Below are 19,938 nucleotides of genomic sequence, written 5' to 3' on the forward strand. Positions count from 1 at the left end.
CCTCCCTTTCCAAAAAGGTTTGCAAGATCACAAAAAGAAAAAGAGGAGAAAGAGATACTTGATACCCTCTGCAAAGTGGAAATCAATATGCCCTTGCTTGATGTTGTCAAACAAATACCTAGGTATGCCAAATTCCTTAAAGAACTATGCACCAACCGTAGAAAACTTGTTGAACATGAAAAGGTAAGTGTGGAAGAGTGTGTTTTAGCTATTATACAAAGAAAACTTCCAGCCAAATGCAAAGATAGAGGAATGTTTGCTATTTCATGCAAGATAGGCAATGTGGGGATAAAGAAGGCAATGTGTGACTGATAGTGGTTGTTGAAGCCGTAAAAAATAAACCTTATTGTCCCTTGAAGCAACCCAAGAGGGGGGGTGAATTGGGTTTATAAAAAAAATTAAGGCAAAAGAACAAATTAGAAGACAATAGGGAAGAAGATAATCAACACAAGGATTTATAGAGGTTCAGCTATCTCAAGCCTACGTCCTCTCCTCAAGGCCCACCTTGGAAGTTCAACTCCACTATCAAATCTTCTTTGGGTGAAGATTAAAACCCTTACAATCTTAGAGCAAGTCTTTGCTCTTTACAAATCTCTTTTTCACTTAAGAGCAATTCTTTGCTCATTACCACACCCACTACAATAAAATCACTCAACAACCTTTACTCACTCTGTAAATCAACCAATTACAACTCAAAACAAGCTTTCAAGAAATTAATGCTTTGGCTCAAGGTTTTGAGAGAAAGAGAGTGAAGAATGCTGTAATCTCAATAAATATTTGCTTAGATGGTTGTTGTAACATTTTCATATCAAAAACTCGTTGTATTTATAGTTCAGTCATAAATATGGCCATTGGGAGTGCATTAAATGCAAATAGAGCCGTTTATGTTCAGAAATAACCGTTATACCGTGCCCAGAAAAACACAGGTTCAGCGACCTAAGCTTAGAGTTTGGCGGCCGAACCATTTGAGGCGAAGAACATACTCCTTTAAAAAAGAACTTTCGGCGGCCTAAACTCAAAGTTTGGTGGCCGAACATGTGAGACTTTCGTTTCTGCCCTCACTTTCGAAAGCCAAACTTTAGCTTAGGGAGCATCACACATTCGACGGCCGAAAGCCAATGTTCGGCGGCCGAACATACAGGACTTTCGTCTCTGTCTCTTACTTTCGGAGGCCGAAGGTTGCACTTTAGGCTGCAAGATGAAAATACACTTTCGGCGGCCGAAAGTCAATGTTCGGCGGCCGAACATGTGGGACTTTCGTCTCTGTCCCTGACTTTCGGAAGCCGAAAGTTGGCTTTAGGGGACACAAAAATATTTCATTAAATTCTTTGAAAAATCATAACTTAGGCTATAAAATTCCATTTTTCAATCCGTTTGAATTTTTATAACCCACATTTTTAGATCTTTGATTTTGATAAAGAATAATTTCAAAATCACTTCTTTTGAAAAATTTCATTTTAGTCCCCGAAAGACAAGTATTTAAAGATTTGGCAATATCTAAAAAACTTTTAGAAATGAAAGAAACCTTGAGCCATCACAACTAATTAATTGAAATTCACAATGAATAACTTGACAAAATATAAACAAGAAATTACTTTATGATCCCTTTCTTGTGGTATGCTTCCAAAATATGCATTTTTCCCTTTTAAGATTGAAGCAATTTTATTCTTGTTAGCAAGGGACCTACAAGCTCAACATAAACACTTTTGAAGATAATTAGTAACATACCAATTGTTTATTAATCATCAAAACAAGGATTAGGACATTTAGGTCCAACAAACCTATCATCAATCAACAAAATAATTTGTAGATAGTGTCAATAGGGTTGAACCACAGGGAATTGACACTACGAATTTTCCTAATAATGACTTGGACAAGTAAATAACAAATAAATAAAAGAGGGGGGTTTTGTTTTGATGAATTAAAACTAAATAGTAAGATAAAGCAAAATTTAAAAAGATGAGTAAATCAATGGGAGAAAGGCTCTAGTTGAAGTATGGATCTATTTCAGTTGTTTAGAATTGATAATTGATTCTTTAATACTCCTATTTATTTCAATAAATTAGTTTAGGATGTGGAAGACGCTTCTCACAATCCAAATTCCTCCTTAGTTCTAGTCTGACTAGGAAATGTTCGCTAATCAAACACTAGTTAACGAGTTGTCAAGGAATGTCCTTGGGGTTTTTTACTTTTCAACTGTTAACTGTCTTAAGACTTAGAGAAACCTAATTCTAACCTTGCCAACCGTGTGGTCAAGTTTAGATTATGCAAATGATTATACTTGAGTTTAAACAACCTAAGCAATTAAGGACCTAAATCATTCAAACAATATATTACTCAAGCAATTAAAAGCAATAGGCCTTAATTGATTTTAAAAGCAAAGCAATAATAATAGAAAGATCAAGTTGCATAAATATTGAAAATAAATAAGAGTTTAATAATGGAGTTTTAAATCTCCCAATTCATCACAAATCTGAAATTTTCCAACTTCAACTAGAAAAGAAGGGGTTTAGCCACTCATGGTGGACAAAAACACAAAAAGATAGAAAAAAGGAAGATGGAGAGGCTTCCGCAGACTTGCTACTGTGTTTCTGCAGTATTTCCGAAGGTGCAGAGATGATGCTTGCTGGTTTAATTTATATCCTTTTTATAGGTGGAGAGTCCAGATTTAATTAGGGTTTGGAAATCCTAATCTTGACTTGGTCTTTTGTAGTCTTTGAATCCTCTTTTGATTTTGTACTTTATTATGAATGAAATTCCTTGAGTGAAAGACCTTCTCGTGGCTCTTGGAATTGACTTTGTAGTGTTTGAAGTAGGATTGGACTTCTTTACTTTTGAATTTTGATTTTCTGCTCTTCTTTCTCGCTCTCCTGGTCTCTTTGGTGTCAGTGTGATTTGGGAGGGTGATTTGGGCAAATTACTTGCCCAAATCGTTTCTGTGAATCACTTCTGGGTTTCTCCTTTAGCCTTCTGCTTTGGTTTCTTGCAGGTGATTTGGTCAAATCACTCTGACCCAATCAATTTTCCAGTTTTCTGCACTTTTTCTCTAACTTTCCGTTTTATTTCTTTCCTGCAAAAACATCACAAAAGCATAAATTAAGCTGGAAAAATGTGTAATTAAACAGTAATAAAGATAGTAAAAATGTGGCTAAATTATGTTTGATCAGTGACCTTGGGACATCAATTAATGTTATGCCTCTTTTCATCTATAACTCATTAAATGCAGGCACACTTAAGGGAACTAGCATAGTAATTCAGTTGGCTGACAGGTCTGTTGTCTACCCCAAGGGAGTCTTAGAAGATGTGTTAGTGCAGGTAGACCAGCTAGTCTTCCTAGCAAACTTTTATGTAATTGACATAGAAGAGGACAAAAGCAACACCACCTCAGAAATCCTACTCGGGCGACCATTCTTGAGCACAGCCAGAACTAAGATTAATGTGCATAATGGCGCATTGACTATGGAATTTGAAGGGGAAGTAATCAAGTTTAATGTTTATGATGCCATGAAGTTCCCCAATGATGTGTCTCCTATTTATGGTTTAGATATTATTGATTGCTTAAGCCAAGAAATCTTTGATTTTGATCAAGACAGTTTGCCAAACATTGATTTATGCAGGCAGGAGAACATGGACGACAAAACAAGCAGTGCTGAAACAACAGCAAGGGAGACAACATGCTGCATAGCACTTGTCCACGGACGATCTGCCCAAATTGCCAAAGCAGGCAAACCTTGACCTGCCCACATCACCAGTACAACTAGACTTGCCCAGAGGCACTCTGACCAAATCACCAGAGCAAGCAGCAGACGACCTGCCCAAATCGGTGGACAAACAACAAGCTCCAGATCAGACAACACCAACATCAGCACCTGCACCTGCACCAGACCTAAAACCTCTATTTGGATACCTAAAATACGCATACTTGGGGGCAGAAAAGGCACTACCAATCATAGTGTCCAATCAACTAAACCAACATGAAGAAGAAAACCTCCTTTAGGTGTTGAGAAAGCACAAGAAAGCCATAGGGTGAACCGTAGAGGACATAAAGGGCATCTCACCGTCAACATGCATGCACCGAATACTCATGGAAGAAGAGTGCAAACCTGTTCGCGATGTTCAAAAAAGGCTGAATCCCCTAATAATGGAGGTTGTGAAGAAAGAGATAGTGAAGCTCTTGGACACTGGGGTCATCTACCCAATCTTTGACAGCAAATGGGTGAGCCCTATCCACGTAGTTCGAAAAAAAACTGGGATTACCATTGTCCCCAATTCTGAAGGTGAGTTAGTACCCACTCGTGTGAAAAATGGGTGGAGAGTGTGCATGGATTACAGGAAGCTCAATGCAGCCACAAGGAATGACCACTTTTCCTTGCCCTTCATGGACCAGATGCTCGAAAGACTTGCAGGGAAAACATACTATTGCTGCCTGGATGGATATTTGGGATTCTACCAAATCCCCGTTGCCCTTGAAGACCAAAAAAGACAACTTTCACCTATCTTTTCGGTACCTTTGCATTCAGAAGAATGCCCTTTGGCCTTTGCAATGCACCATCCACCTTTCAACATTGCATGATGAGTATTTATGTATATAGAGGTATTCATTTCGTTCTGCAAATTCTGGAAATGTAATTTTCTTGTCAAATTTGACATTTTCAACTGTATTTATGATTATAGCCTTTGGCTTTCTTGTAAATGCATGCCATTAACTGTCTTTACTCGGTGTATATTGTAATGGACAATTCCTTGAATTATTATTATGTTTTCTTTTAACTTAATACTTTTGATTGATAATTTGTTGAACTTAATTTATGTTAGGATGTTTTAAGATCATAAGTTGCCGACAATTGATTATACCGTATGCGTTGAGAATTGTGAAAGTGGTGATGGAATTTCTCAACCTCTAGTAACCTTCCCAATTTCTGTTGTTTAAGTGGGGTGGGTATTGGCCTTTCACAATTTGTGTACTTCTTAATTTTCGCGGACCATTACAGTTTTTCAATTTGTTTCTACGTTGCCTCTTCCCAAATCCTATTTCTGTGGTGAGTTTGATTATTCTATTCTTTGGATAGATTTGAGACACTTCAAAGCAAAGAGGATTCCTGCTACCATACGGATGATTTAAAAGATCAACTGCCCCATTCATTTCTTTCTGGGTGGTCCTAGATCTCATCATTTTCATATTTCTTTCCCTGTTTGTCTGGCCTTTCATTTTCACTTTGGATCTTGTTTTATTTTCTTTTGAAGCACTCCTTTTTATTTTATTTCTTTCTAATAGGTCCATATACCATATTATTATTATGGCTGAATTTACATGATTTAATAATGTTCTGGTTAAGTATAGTTAGAAAGTAGAATCTTCATCAATTTTGAAAAGTAACTTGATTATTACATATATTTATGAATGATTCTCCTTAACTATTATCTTTCAGTAGTAGTAATAGAAGAAAAAAAAAGAGCAAAAGGAATGGCAGAGGACAAAAGCATAGCAGATGAAGGAAAGAATGAACCAAGAGTAATTGACGAAAAGAAGCGCAGGGGTGTTATCTCTCGTATTTGGAATGGCATTTTCAGACTTCATGGCGACAATTTTGAGAAGAGACTGCAAAGCATTTCCAAGAAAGAAGCTGCTGTTTTATCAAGGATGAAAAGCAGATCCCTTACTTGGAGGAAGATGACTAGGCATCTCATTATTTTCTCGGTTATTTTTGAGGTTATGATCTTTTGCCTCACCTACTTTACAATGAATTCTTGGATCCAAGTGGCAATATATCACTAAAAAATGTTTATCTAAGAACAAGAACACCACTATATGTACTTGGTTTTTCCTTCCTTGTCCTCATGTCACTTAAGGATGCAGATTGGTTCTTGTCATTCTTTGTCTGTTAATCCAGTTTCTGTTAGCAGCTTCCAGCTACCTTCTGGGAATTTGCAGTTGCATAAACATGTGTTCCCAAAATCAGATGTTCTTTGATACCTTTTGTTTCTATATCTGTCAATTGCTGATATATAAAAACAACACTGGTAACCATCTGTATATTGATACCAGATGATAATAAATTGACCTTTGGTGTTTTAACCTAAACAATAGGTCTAAGAGCATCATTTGGTATACAGGCACGTGCCAATTTCTAGTTTGAATTCGAGAAAAGTAAAATGTTGTGAAGTTGACGTTTTGCCTTATTCATGGGTTTCCTTTGCAGAGTCTAATATTACAGGTAGTGAATTGCCTTCTTACTATCATTGTTCCATAAATCCAGGTAATTGCAGTAGGCTATGCTATTATGACAACAAGATCAATGGATTTGAATTGGAAGATGAGGGCATTTCGGGTTATGCCTATGTTTCTTTTGCCTGGTATATCATGCCTTGCATATTCAGCATTTGTGAGCTTCAGAACTATGTGTAAGTGTCTAAAACTTGCAACAACTTTGGTTTCTTGGAGATTTTCATGTTCATTCAAGGCTTCGTTTCCTTTTACACTCTTAGAGTATCAAAACTACTTTTCTAATTGGTCTTAGTCTCAAAAGTTTAAATGTACAGGTAATGAGCCAACATTGTTGCTCAAGGGTCAATATCTTTACCTGAAACAGAAGTCTAATTAAAAATAAATCTTTAACTTAATGCTGGAGTTGCTAGGCCCAATAGCATATGAAATGAAACATAAATCCAGTCCAACAAATCAGAGTACTAAAATGAATTTGGCAGGTGGAAGTTATTTTTATTGGAAGAGAGGGCGCCAGTTCTCAGACCTGAGGCTATATGTCCAGCTGCCATCTTGATTTCCTAAATACAGTTTGACTCTTCTAAATTTATAGGCCATATTAATTATCCTTAATTCTTATGTTCATGAAGGTGATCGAAGGGATCAGAAAACTCTTGAAAGGCTGCGGGCTGAGAGGCAAGCTAAAATTGATGAACTTAAAGAGAAGACAAATTACTACACTACGCAGCAACTTATTCAGGTAATCATAGTAAGATAGTTATGCTATTTGGTCCAATATTTGTGCTTCTCATAGAAAATCTCTTTGGAGATCTTTTTCGTTTTTCCTTCTGTGCATGTTTTTGTCAAAGGTTTGTACTTGGGGCATTAGTCTGAATGCATTAAACCAACATCATTTTATCTATTCATTGTTTTCGCAATTGGCAAATGATCTGTTAATTTGGGTGTGCCTGTGTGTATGTGTATTGAATGAGATGAGGAACAATCTTTATGCATTTTTATTTAGACTTAGTTACCAAAGAAATCCTGTGAGCAGTATTTTCAGTGATAGTGCGTTCTTTTTCTTTTATCAATTAACCATAAGAATTTTCAAAATTGTTCCTGTGAATCATGTAATGATAATGTAGCCAAATAAAACCAGGATAATTTAATCACTAACAGCAGCGTTGTAATACTCTTAACTTGTTTTATATGTATCATGGTCAAGCCTAACACCACTATCACCATTAACATGGCTCCATCATAGACAAGAACATAGCTATTAGCGTGCTACTGAATTCACTTTAGCAATTTAATGTAATTTTGTTTTTGTTGCAGAATTTAATAAAAAATTGTATATGATTTATAAATGTTTTTTTGAATCTAGTTGGCAACAGTCACCTATAAAATAAAACTACTATTAATCGAGTTTGATGCATTAAAATATTTTATCCTATATGATATTTGCGCTACAAATTTTTTCTTGTTTTCTAGTAGAAAATTAAAACTGGGAATGGAAAATTGTATTTTTTGATGGAACCAGAAGTATTTCTGTGCAAGTAATATTACGAACATGATAGGTAAATTTGGCAAGCTGTGTTAGTGTCATGATGTCTACCTGCGCTGCCTTGAATAGAAAGGATTATGACTTCTGTGGATAGCTTGCATGTGTTCCCAAAATGGGTATTTCTTATTTACTTACGAGTGTCAAAGGAAAAGAAATGTAAATAAAGTATTTTATCTAGCAGATGCAACGCAACAAGTGGTGCTATCCTTTTATAGGCTTGTAGCTTTATGGACCATGTTTCAAATGCATGATACCATGTTTGAGAATTCTTCAATTTTAGTTTAAGCCTGGGTCTATGCAGAGATATGATCCAGATCCAGCAGCAAAGGCAGCTGCTGCAACAGTCCTCGCATCTAAGTTGGGTGCAGATTCTGGCTTGAAAGTGTATGTGGGAGATGAAGATAAGCTCAATAGCGAAACAAGGATGAGTAATGATGTTGAGTTTGTGCAAGCTAGTGGCCTTAGGAATAGAAAGCCAGGGCACACTAGATCCAGTAGTGCAGGGAGTTCTCCAGTGCTTCATCGTGATGAAGGAATGCTATGTTCTGCACAAAGTGAAGGTCTTCAAACTGCTCAGGAAAAACAGCTTGTTGTTGAGCATCAGAATCCTCAGGGTTCTGCTTTGCATGAAGGGGGATGGATTGCTCGATTAGCTGCATTACTTGTGGGTGAGGATCCTACGGAATCATATGCACTGATATGTGGAAACTGCCATATGCACAATGGTAAGTGGACACACTTCAATTTATCAACTCGTGTTTGGATAGATACTGTGCCATCCCATTATGATTTACTATTTGCAGCATCACCAGTGATTTCGGTGAACAAGACATGCACCAATGCATGTATATCCACTTACCGTTGCAATTATTGTGTTCATTAATGAAGTTTATGGCTTATTGTTTTGCTCAGGACTTGTCAGGAAGGAGGATTTTCCACACATTACTTACTACTGTCCACATTGTCGTGCCTTGAATCAGCCAAAAAATTCAGAAGGGCATGTCTCTGGTTTTAATTCCCCCAATTTGGGCAATATGAAAGGTGAAGATAATGTTGACGTTGTGAACAGTGCCAGCAACCTCTTGGGTGAGAGCATTCTTACAGGCAGCAGCCCTACTAGAGATGATTCAGAAAAAGAGCAAGAAAGAGGAGACATAGCATCGGGGGAGTTGGCTAGTTAAGATTGCAGATACAGGTGATTGATTTTACAGCGTTGGGCCTATTATCATATCTGTCGGGTATGTGTTCCATTGAGTGGTGGATTTGCAGTAGTGTCGGTTCACGTGTTTGTTAAACAGATATACGCGAGTGCGGGTTTCAATCTAATCATCTCATGTCTAGTTTGTTACGGTTGCCTATGAGTGATGGAATTGCACTAGTAGAGGTGATGCATTTGACAAACTTCAGCCCATCACCTACTGTAGAGTATGGGTGCTATTGAGTGAGACGGATTTTCATGTAACAAAATATGTTGGGAGACTTGGAGGTGCATACCCTATTATCATATAAATGGATCATTACTCGGTTGCAGAATTTACACTCTTTCTAAGTTATTTTCATATTACGGAGGTTTAAGTTTGTTTATTTTTTTGATAATAAAATGATTTAGAACGAATTCCGTAATTGAGACTAAATTAGTAATGAGTGGAGCTCTTTTTTACAAGTATCACTAATCGTTATTGAAGTGAATCTTAGAAGATTATGGGGATTGACATGGATACGCTGTGTCTGGCCATTCCTCCGAAGGGAAACCGGATTAGACTGAAGGCTGAAAAAGAAAAAAAATAGGGGGATTAGATTGGAGGAAATTTGTACTCGGGCTAAAGAAAATAAATGGAACTTTGACGTGTAATAAACTCATTTCAAAGTTCATTCAAAATTTGAAGAAATTTTTTAGTGATTAATCCCCTACTATGTAATAATAATGATAATTTTCTTTACCGTTTGTAAAGAACAAAAGAAAAAAAAAAATTACAAACGTAAATTTGTTTTTCGAACGCAATTACAATTACCACAACTATTTCGAAGAGGGAAAACCATAATTATGAGGAAAAAAGAAAAAAGAAGTCGGCTTTTATACATATCGGAAGCCCGGCCCATAGTCCACCTCAATTCTACCACCAGCGTATCTTTCCTTTCCATCTGTCTTGAGATCGAAGAAAACTTGCGGAGCTCTATTTCTACTGAAGGACCTCACGCTAGTAATCACACAGAAGCGAAGCGAAAGGCCAAAAAGATGAGCAGCATAGGAACAGGTTACGATCTCTCAGTCACCACTTTCTCTCCAGATGGCCGCGTTTTCCAGATCGAGTACGCTGCCAAAGCCGTCGATAACAGCGGGTCTTTTTCCTTTTTCACTCTCTTTTATGTTTATGTTTGTTTTCAGAATAATTACTGTACCTGTCATTTATTTTTATCGTCCACAACTATTGTTTCCTTATTTTAACTTATATGGTTAGTTTTGAAGTCGAATGGTGTAAGCCGGGGAAGTGATGAGCTGCATTAGGTTTTTTAATTTTTTGTTATTTGCGATTTTGATGTTGTTTACCGTTTTTTTTTTTTTTTTGGCAGTACTGTTATTGGAATCAAGTGCAAGGACGGGATTGTTATGGTGAATTGCATTTCTTCTTTGATTTCATCCTTTTCCTTCCGTTCATAGTTCAGCGTTCCTAGAAAAATATATGTGATTTTAAAATTGGACTTGTATTTTCCCTTGTGGTGTTTAGGGTGTGGAGAAGCTCATTGCATCTAAGATGATGTTGCCGGGTTCCAATAGGAGAATTCACTCTGTTCATCGGCATTCTGGCATGGTACAAACTTCTTTTTTTTAAAATTATTATTATTAATCTAGTGCCCTTTTACTAGTTTTTTTATTATTTTTACTTTTATCCTGGTGGGTGACATAAGGAAAGAAAAATTCTAACTTTACATTGTACTTCTAGGTCGCTCTTTATTGAGTTCATTGCAAGTTTATGTTGTTTAGATTTTGTCTGTTTGTTATTCGGGGATATTTGTTGTTGTGATTTATCTTTTACAGTGAAAGTTGATAAATTGGTGTCTTTACTCTTTCACCGCATATCTTATGCGACTTGGCCACATTTTCTCCAACATATAGACACGGCCCCAGTGGATGTCTTTCCATGTGCTTTTCGAGTTTACCTGCTGATCAAACGAATGGAATTAGTTTTGCCTCTTTAGTTGGGATTAATGCTGACAGACATTGTGGAATATGTTTTATACTTACATTTGATCTATGTGGCTAATTCTCATTGGTAGGTTTGGAAGCAAAGATTTCATGTTAGCCAAAGGGAAGTATCGCTAACATGTTAGCCTTAGTAAATGTTTCTGATCGTACAAAGATATATAATTAATGTATGTCTTGTGTTGCATCTCTAATTGTGTTTCTCTATGTCTGTGCAAGACAAATTTGTTGAAGAATTTAAATAATGGCTTCATTGGAGCAGCTCTTTAATGATGCTTGTTATCCAAATACTACTTAACACTGTACTTATTTCAATATGTGGCTGCTTGCATTACTTGCTTTTGGACTTGAATACCACTCTAGTTTTCTCCATTGTTCACAAAACAATTTGTGCAACAAAATGTTAAATTTTCTTCAATGCATCTTGGGTTGTAGGAATAGTACAAAATTGCCTTCTCCCTCATAATCTCAGTATAATATTCTCTCACTTATCTTATAATGTAAATGAGGTCAACATGCATTTTTTAATAGTTTTTCTCTTCAAATGTGTGAATGTATGCTTACATTCAAATAAGTGTAAATAAAAGGGTGTAAGTAGATTTTGTGGAACTCATATTTAATGAAAAAAATAAGGTGCTGGACAAAGTGTACAAGGACTTGCCACACACCAGTTGTTAATGTACTTCCACAGAGTATTAAATCCTTAAATATGAGGCTATCCCATATGATGTTGCTCATCTATTCCTTGAACTTCTAAGTACACAACTTCTGTTATTTCTTCCATTTCAATTGGTGGAATTTGGAAATATGCTTTTTTTTAGTTATCTTATGTTTTTCCGTGTCTGACCATGCTGTTCAGTTGGTCCTTATTAATATTTCTGCTCTTGGTTTGGTCCTTTAAGTCCAAAAATTGGAGCAGTCAAAAAATTGGAGCATTAAAGTTGTATTGGTTGTACATTTTTTAATATTCTAACTGTGTATTTGCATGTCTGTCTGTGGACACCATCTATATTCAAATATCAGGCAGTTGCTGGTTTAGCAGCTGATGGAAGACAGATTGTTGCACGAGCGAAGTCTGAGGCAACCAATTATGAAAGGTTGTTCTTTAACAATGCCTTGTTTTTCATGCTAGAACCCACATGAATATTTAGAAGGAATCATTATATGGTAGGAAACTTTGACTAGTTTAGCAATGAACATGGATATGGGAGGCTGAAACCCTAATTTTCTTTCGTCAATTTGCTTGATTATCAGAGATTGAGTATGCTTTTTCAATTTTTATTGTGCCTCAAAAGGTCTCTAAGCTTGAGTTTATTTTTTCTGATCGTTAGTGTTTATGGTGAACCCATTCCTGTGAAGGAACTTGCTGATCGTGTTGCTAGTTATGTGCATTTATGTACACTGTACTGGTGGCTTAGGTAAGGAAATTATTGATCCTTTCTTTTTTATTTCTGGCAAACAGCTGTCATCCTTACAGAAAACAGTTAATCAAATTTGTCAATGCTACAGACCATTTGGTTGCGGGATAATTCTTGGTGGTTATGACAGAGATGGACCACAATTATACATGATTGAGCCATCTGGCATATCCTATGTGAGTTGAATTGCCTTTATTTTAGCTATATATTCACTAGCTTTTTTCCATGTAATTTTTTGTATTGATTTGTTGATGATTGCCATTACTTGGTAACTATTTGATGGTTGTATTGTTTGGAGGTTCTTATAAATTAATTTCATGCTTCAAATGAAAACAAAATTTGGTACAGAGATATTTTGGTGCTGCAATTGGAAAGGGAAAGCAAGCTGCTAAAACGTAAGTTCTCACATTTTTGCCGCAAATGGCGAATTTATCGAGCAATATATTCATGATATTCATCGCATAAAAACAATAAATTTGTGTTGTAGACATCTTTCTTTTTTGCTGTTACACTTTTCTCATTAAATTTTTGAAGATAGCAATGTAACTGTGGTTATCAAAGTAAGTAATTTTGGATGAAGTGAATAAATTTTTGTTGAAGGTTTCTATCGAAATAGCATAGCAACCTGTTCTGATTGTGGAATTTATCATGCTAAATTATGATTTTATCTTTGATATCCCTTGTTTGTTTTGACTTTTAAGATATTGCTTGGTCATTATATTAACATTACATATATCAAGCTAATTTTTGCATGCTTGTCCTTTTCATTTCTAATGATTGTATGAATGGTTTGGACAGAGAAATCGAAAAATTGAAGCTTTCTGAAATGACATGCCGAGAAGGGGTTATTGAAGTAGCAAAAATGTGAGTATTGCCTCTTTCCCTCTGAATAAAATATGTTCTCTCTTTTTTTGAATTACGGTGCATTCCATTAATCTTTTTCTTTGCTGATCTATTAATTGTATCTGTTCTTTCCTCCCCTTCCCATCTCCTCTCCTGTCCTGTCTCAAATTCCTTTTGCTACCTATGGCAAACCAAATAAAAATTGCCCTTCATAAAATGGAAACACCAAAAAAGTAAAACATAGTTTTAAATGTGAAATAATTTAAAAGATCATTGAAAGATATTGATAGGTCGGCCTTATTAGCTTGTTTATTTGTTAAACCATTCAGGCTGAGAAAATATGTATGATTGAAATATTGATGAGCATTGTCTCTCACTATTTGGCTTTAGGTACAATATTAGTAATTTATATTAATAGAAAGCGAGGTATGAACTTTAGAGGGGGGTGGGGTGGGATTTACTTGTGGGCTTTGTAGTTAGTAATTTATGTGATTTATTTATTTATTTTCCATTTTTGTTTTGAGCAGCATTTACAAGGTGCATGACGAAGCAAAGGACAAGGCCTTTGAATTGGAGATGAGTTGGGTTTGTAATGAATCAAATAAACTGCATCAGAAGGTAATTTCTGGCCCTATTTTACTTCAGTGTTCAATTGCAGTAGAGAAGAAGCATTAAAATTGCAGAACTCCACATTTCTTTTTACCACTATCTCTTCCAAATTGAATACATAAAAGTAAATAGCTCGGTTGGACATTTGAAAGCAATTTCTGCCAAGTTCTAGGATTTTTAGCCAAGCACTTGGATGCATCGTGTACATAACTTTGAACAGAAAAAAAAGGGGAATTAAGCAAAGTGATGCGTGGACCTGATTTCCTTATTTTTGAACGCATGAACTGTTGGTAATGTTGGTACAAGGATATTCAAGCATGTTTGTTTTGTATGTTTAGGAGCTGCTTGTCCCAATGCAGGCTGGTTTATATTTGAGCGGCTGGGTTGTGTATTTATTATGAATTTGTGGGACTTTCAGGTTCCGGATGAACTCCTAGAGGAAGCCAAGGCTGCTGCCAGGACTGCACTTGAAGAAATGGATGCCGATTAAAGCTAATAATCTCATTTTCCTCGGAATTTGGGTTTATATTTGGTGAATCCCATATACAATTAATGTCCTGCAAATTGTTAACATGTGCTTGATCTGAGACTGATTTTTTTTTCAAGGGACAATCAATGAAATTATTTTACTCATACATTTTGCGTCAGAAATGCAGGGAACTCCTTTTTCATCATCTTCCATTTGTATCATTACAGTTGTATCAAATGCTTGCTTAGGCGAACCGAATTTGTTATAACTTGATTTAAAAAGAGGTGGATAGAGATGTGTACCCATCCCTTCTTTTTTTTTTTTTTTTTTTTTTGGGTTTGAAATTGCCAATTCCATTGCTATTTTATTTCATTAATTATTTGCATGACTGTTTTGATTTCTTTTGCAATAAAAAATTTATTTATTTATTTATTTCAAATAGAAGGGTTAATTAAAACAAAATTAATTGAGTTAATTTGTATCCCTTTATTTAGAATTAAGAATTTCTTTTTTAGAGAAAAAGGTTAATTTTTTGAAAAATTTAAAAAAATTTCATTTTAAAATAAGTAAAAATCTCAACATATTCTACTAGAATTTGTTTGAATTTTTTCTTTTATAAAAGTGGTCGGTCTACGAGTCAAATAACCCTGTAAGTGAAAAAAAGTCTGATATTGAATTATTGATACGCTGGAAAACGATTATGCTAGAGTATGAACCTTCTGCTGCCTTTATACAAATGGCAAAATATGATAAAATGTCACCCTCATGTATATCAATTTCTTGTTAATCAAACCGATCTCCAGTTAACTAATCAATCATTCAGCTTTAGACATTCATCTCCATCTCACTCACTAGAAGTGATAAGTTTGCATCAATTAATTATATAAACAAATTTAAATAATTTAGAATATACTGAATTGACCCAAATTAGTTAGATTATTTATTTTCTAACAACCAACCTATTTCAATTTAAAATTTAATTATATATTATTAAAAATTTATTTTAATGTAATTTGATCAGATGGAATACTAAAAAAATATTTTAACATGTTGCGATCTAGAAGAGCAGCCCATAACCATTAACACTGAATTTACATTGATTTTAATTAATTTTATTTATTAGATTAGATTTTTTTTTACTTTTTAATTAATTTAGTTTGATTTAATTATTTTTTAATTCTTATATTATTTTAATTAAGCGTAAAGGCCTTCCTCTATTTACCCACCGCTGTCCACTTATTCTCATCCTATTACTTTCTTGTCCAGCCCACTAATTCCTAATAAAGTGATTTTTCTGCCAACTTAATTGTAGTCCATTGGACCATTTCTTTTTCTCTCGGCTGTTCTTCTCTTTAGTTTGTTTTTCACTTTCTATTGTCGACTTCGCTGCAGAGCCATTCAATGTTGAGTTCTTGACGGCTATCTCTCTCTGCTCCACTGTCTGCCTCGACAATCTCGCCTTCGCTCTTGACTTCTGGCCGTCATTATTTACAACCTCGTTGTGGATTTTTCTGTGACGCGCTTCAATATATTGGTTCTTCAATTGCTTGAGTTGTGATGCTGTGACGCTGCCTTCTCCATGTTCTCACTGTGACGCTAGTTATTGCTTGCCTCTGGTACGGTAGTATGATTTATTTTCTCACTGTTATGTTTTTGGGCTGCCTCTGGTCTGGTATACTTGGATGCGACTCGTGCCTTATGATATTTTATGATCATAATAAGTTTTCAATATGCAAAATATTGGATTTTTTTTTGTTCCTAGACAGATAGACTTGGTTTAGTTAATTAATCGATTTAACGGTTTTGCTAATGAGTGAATCATTATACCAAGTATAATTATACAGTTATTATAGGAGTGCAGAACAGATGAAGCTCACTTCTAGCGGATTAATGCAAACCAAAAAAGCAAAATTTCTCGAGTTTTTACTTATTACTTTGATTGGTCTGTAAAAATAAGGAACTGAACTGATTGCACCAAGTCGCTGCCCTGCAATCCTTCCCTCCATCTCTCCCCTTGACGATATTGCAGTCTCCTCGTTCTAGTGCTCAAATAATTCTCCTTCCCTTTCTCAATATCTTCTCTCGAAGGACCACTTGTTCGGCCTCTGAACTCGACTACCTCCATCAATGATACAGGCAGCTCCAGTGTTCATATTTTCTGTCTGTGGCTCTCCAAGTTCAGTTGTTTCATCGATCATTTCCCTTTGTTGTTTCTGGTTTCACTCAATTCCTTTGTAGCTTCTTTAAAATGACAAATCTCTTTTCCTCATTTGCTTCACTTCTCTACCCAGATTTTCTTTCAATTTTCTGAATCATTTCTCAAGTTTTCTTTGAGCTTTGAGTCTTGTGTGCGATATTGAGCTGAGTTTCTGCTGTTTCGGTTTTGATGTTCGCTGTTTTTTCTCAAGTTGAAAGCTGAAATTGCTGCTCTCTTGTTGCTTGGATCTTCTCTAAGAGAGATTATTGGCAGCTCCAGCTGCACAAGCACAATTATATAAGGCCACTTTTTTTATTTTAGGAATAACTAATTTTTTATGAGGATGAGTACTAATTTTTAGTGTACAGGGAGTATTGTATAATTTTTTTCCTTTTCTAAAGGAAAATGGGTTCTGCAAATAGATCAGAAAAAGTAAAACAGATGAACCAAACCAAACTAAACCAGTTGAGATCACTTTTTTCTCTTTGTTCGGTTTGATTTTATTTCCTATTAGATTCAGCTTTTTACTCATTTTTAGTCTGGACTGAACTGAGCACTGCTCGCCTGTATTGGCTATGGACTGACTCTTGAGTTCCAAGTGAAGATAATATGGCAAACACAATTACCGAAAGCAAACCATCTAAAACCCATTCTTGCTAATTCCCAATGAAATATCCACCTTTCATAGTCATAAATCAAATACCCAATCTGGAATTGATTCAGGAACGGCATTGAACTTGTTTACAATAACACGACAACATTCCTGTCTTTTGTGTGCTGTTCAGCTGCTAAAAGTCAAGCCAGAAGTATCTCTCAGTATTGTATCAATGTTGATAATTGTCTTTCAATCATCATGAGGAATTCCTTTCCATCCCTTCGTTTCAAAGAAGGTGGAAGAACATTGTTGTGCCATTAAAAAAAATGCTTGAATTTCAGTAGGTAACTATTAGCAAACCACCAATTCAACAGATTTTTTGTCACTGACGCAACAGTCGGTCGTTATTCAATAGTGGGTAGTGGCGTAGATTATGGATTTATGCATTAGTAATTGGTAGTGGCTAAGAACACGGGTTTTATGACGTTACCACTATGTTCTGCTTAGTTATTTTCAAATGCTGATTTGTAGGAGGTTAGTCCCCACCGTTCTATTTTAAGTTTCTATTTGTTAGGAGGTAGTTAAAACTCCAACTTATTTCTATTTTAAGTTAGAAAAATTTTCAAAATGTTTTTGAGTACTTTAAATCGAAGAGTTTACGGGTTCTCTCATATGAGTTGACAACTTTTCAAAATAGATTGTAAAAAGAAAATCTATCCTTGCTTTCTCCTATATTGTTAAAAGACTCATTATACAAACCCATAACTAGATTCTACACACGGAATCTTAACAATTTGGTATAAGAGCTAGAGATTACGGGGATTATATCCAGCAATTAAACAGAATTCTCACCTTGTTCTTAGAAGAGCAAGCAGCCAATAAGGTCTGGCACGATGAATTAAATAAAAAATTAGAAGCTCTCACTTATGACATCGTTGATTCAGCACAACTCACAAAAATTGGTAGTCATTCTCACACCCAAAAGGCCAAAGGAGTAATAGGTTCTAAAAATTCAAGTAGTAGTATCGCTGTTTCAAAATTTTACCCATTTCAATGGACAGGAGGATCCTTTAGGGTGGCTAAAAGGTATGATCATTTTTTTCCAACATTAACAAACTTTAGAAGAGAAGAAGGTTATCTAACTTCATTTCACTTGGAGGGCATAACACAATTATAGTTCCTACAATTGTTGCAAGACTATCTGAACTTAACATAGGCATATTTCAAAAATTGGTGCAAAAAACTATTCTGGTTGGAGTCAGCATATGATAACCCAGGAGATGAATAGTTCCTAGAAATTTCCTAAGTTTGCTCTTGAAGACAAGTGCATAGTGGAAAAGGGGACTAATGTTAGCAAATCACCATTTCAATAGATTCTTCGTCATTGATGCAATAAGAGATAGTTATTCCAAAGAGGATAGTGGCATAAATTATGGGGTTATGTATAGTAATGGATAGTGGCTAAAATCATGGCTCTTATAATTACCATCATATTTTGTTTAGTTATTTAGTTATTTTCATATTTTGTTTAGTTATTTTCAAATTTTGATTTGTAGGAGGTTGCGTCTATTATGCTATTTTAAGTTCTTATTTTTTAAGATGGACTTAAAATTCCAACTTGTATTTAAATTGACAGCAGGTTAATAAACATTAGCTAAAAAAATTTTAAAAAAGTCTTTAAATACTTTAAACTCAAGAGATTACATATTCTCTCTGATAAGTCTAACAACTTTTCAAAATAGATTGCATAAAGAAAATTCATCCTTGTTATAGTTATTCCAAAGTGGATAGTGGCATAAATTATGGGGTTATGCATAGTAATGGATAGTGGCTAAAATCATGGCTCTTATGTGTTACCATCATATTTTGTTTAGTTATTTAGTTATTTTCATATTTTGTTTAGTTATTTTCAAATTTTGATTTGTAGGAGATTGTGTCTATTATGCTATTTTAAGTTCTTATTTTTTAGGATGGACTTAAAATTCCAACTTGTATTTAAATTGACAGCAGGTTAATAAACATTAGCTAAAAAATTTTTAAAAAAGTCTTTAAATACTTTAAACTCAAGAGATTACATATTCTCTCTGATAAGTCTAACAACTTTTCAAAATAGATTGCATAAAGAAAATTCATCCTTGTTTTCTCCTATCTTGCCAAAAGACCTGGTGGGTAATCCTATGAATGGGTTCAATTCTTTTAACAATGGACATTTTCCTTTGACTCCATTATTTTTCATTATCACTAAACAATTTTTTTTTTTCTGTAAACTGAAAGAAAGTTTTATTTAAGGATTTTAGATGAATGTAAGTTCAATCAATTTGGTCTTTTAGTTTCTTTCATTTTGTGTTAAATACACCATAATGCCTTCTCCACTCTCTTTGTTGTTAAAATTCAATTTTCTTGTTGATTATTGATTTGATGAATGTTTTGAATGTGTGTTTCCTTTTGATGCCTGTATGTGCTCATTCCTGAATATTTCATCTTTTATTTGGTTATCTCAAATTCCTTTCTAGCATATTATTTCAGTTGTTGGTCTGTTTATGGCACAAGTTGTTGGGCTTACTAAAGCTTTTACTTTGCTTGCAACTGACAATTTAGCAAATTTTGGTAAATGTGATTGTTAAAAGTGATGCTTATTGTGTTTTTATGATTATCTGGACATGTTATAATAAAGGAAGGCGGATTCTTTTTGTTGGAACCAGTTGTGAAGTGCTGTAAATATCATTTTCTTTAGTTATCTTGTATGGGCCATGTTCAGCATCTGCATTGTGGCATGGTTTGGTTTACAATTTTCCAGGAATGTCTCTGTTGCTGGTTCAGTATCTAAGATATTTCTTTC

At 35.0% G+C, this 19,938-nt stretch overlaps 2 protein-coding genes across 2 annotated transcripts; both read left to right on the top strand.

Annotated features, from left to right (window-relative positions):
- The first annotated feature begins 4,557 nt into the window (after positions 1 to 4,557).
- LOC110618758 (uncharacterized protein At2g24330) lies at positions 4,558 to 9,299 on the top strand. Its single transcript, XM_021761996.2, has 6 exons — positions 4,558 to 4,594; positions 5,430 to 5,710; positions 6,258 to 6,402; positions 6,853 to 6,962; positions 8,068 to 8,491; positions 8,679 to 9,299. The coding sequence occupies exons 1-6, from the start codon at positions 4,570 to 4,572 to the stop codon at positions 8,945 to 8,947; spliced, it is 1,254 nt and encodes a 417-aa protein (XP_021617688.2). The 5' UTR covers positions 4,558 to 4,569; the 3' UTR covers positions 8,948 to 9,299.
- A 596-nt stretch (positions 9,300 to 9,895) lies between these two features.
- LOC110618523 (proteasome subunit alpha type-3) lies at positions 9,896 to 14,514 on the top strand. The gene is made up of 10 exons (XM_021761666.2): positions 9,896 to 10,106; positions 10,338 to 10,377; positions 10,493 to 10,576; positions 11,992 to 12,065; positions 12,300 to 12,386; positions 12,478 to 12,562; positions 12,735 to 12,781; positions 13,185 to 13,250; positions 13,757 to 13,847; positions 14,257 to 14,514. The coding sequence occupies exons 1-10, from the start codon at positions 10,003 to 10,005 to the stop codon at positions 14,326 to 14,328; spliced, it is 750 nt and encodes a 249-aa protein (XP_021617358.1). The 5' UTR covers positions 9,896 to 10,002; the 3' UTR covers positions 14,329 to 14,514.
- The last annotated feature ends 5,424 nt before the right edge of the window (positions 14,515 to 19,938 follow it).

This window comes from Manihot esculenta, chromosome 7 (genome assembly GCF_001659605.2).
Source record: "Manihot esculenta cultivar AM560-2 chromosome 7, M.esculenta_v8, whole genome shotgun sequence".
Taxonomy (NCBI): domain Eukaryota; kingdom Viridiplantae; phylum Streptophyta; class Magnoliopsida; order Malpighiales; family Euphorbiaceae; genus Manihot; species Manihot esculenta.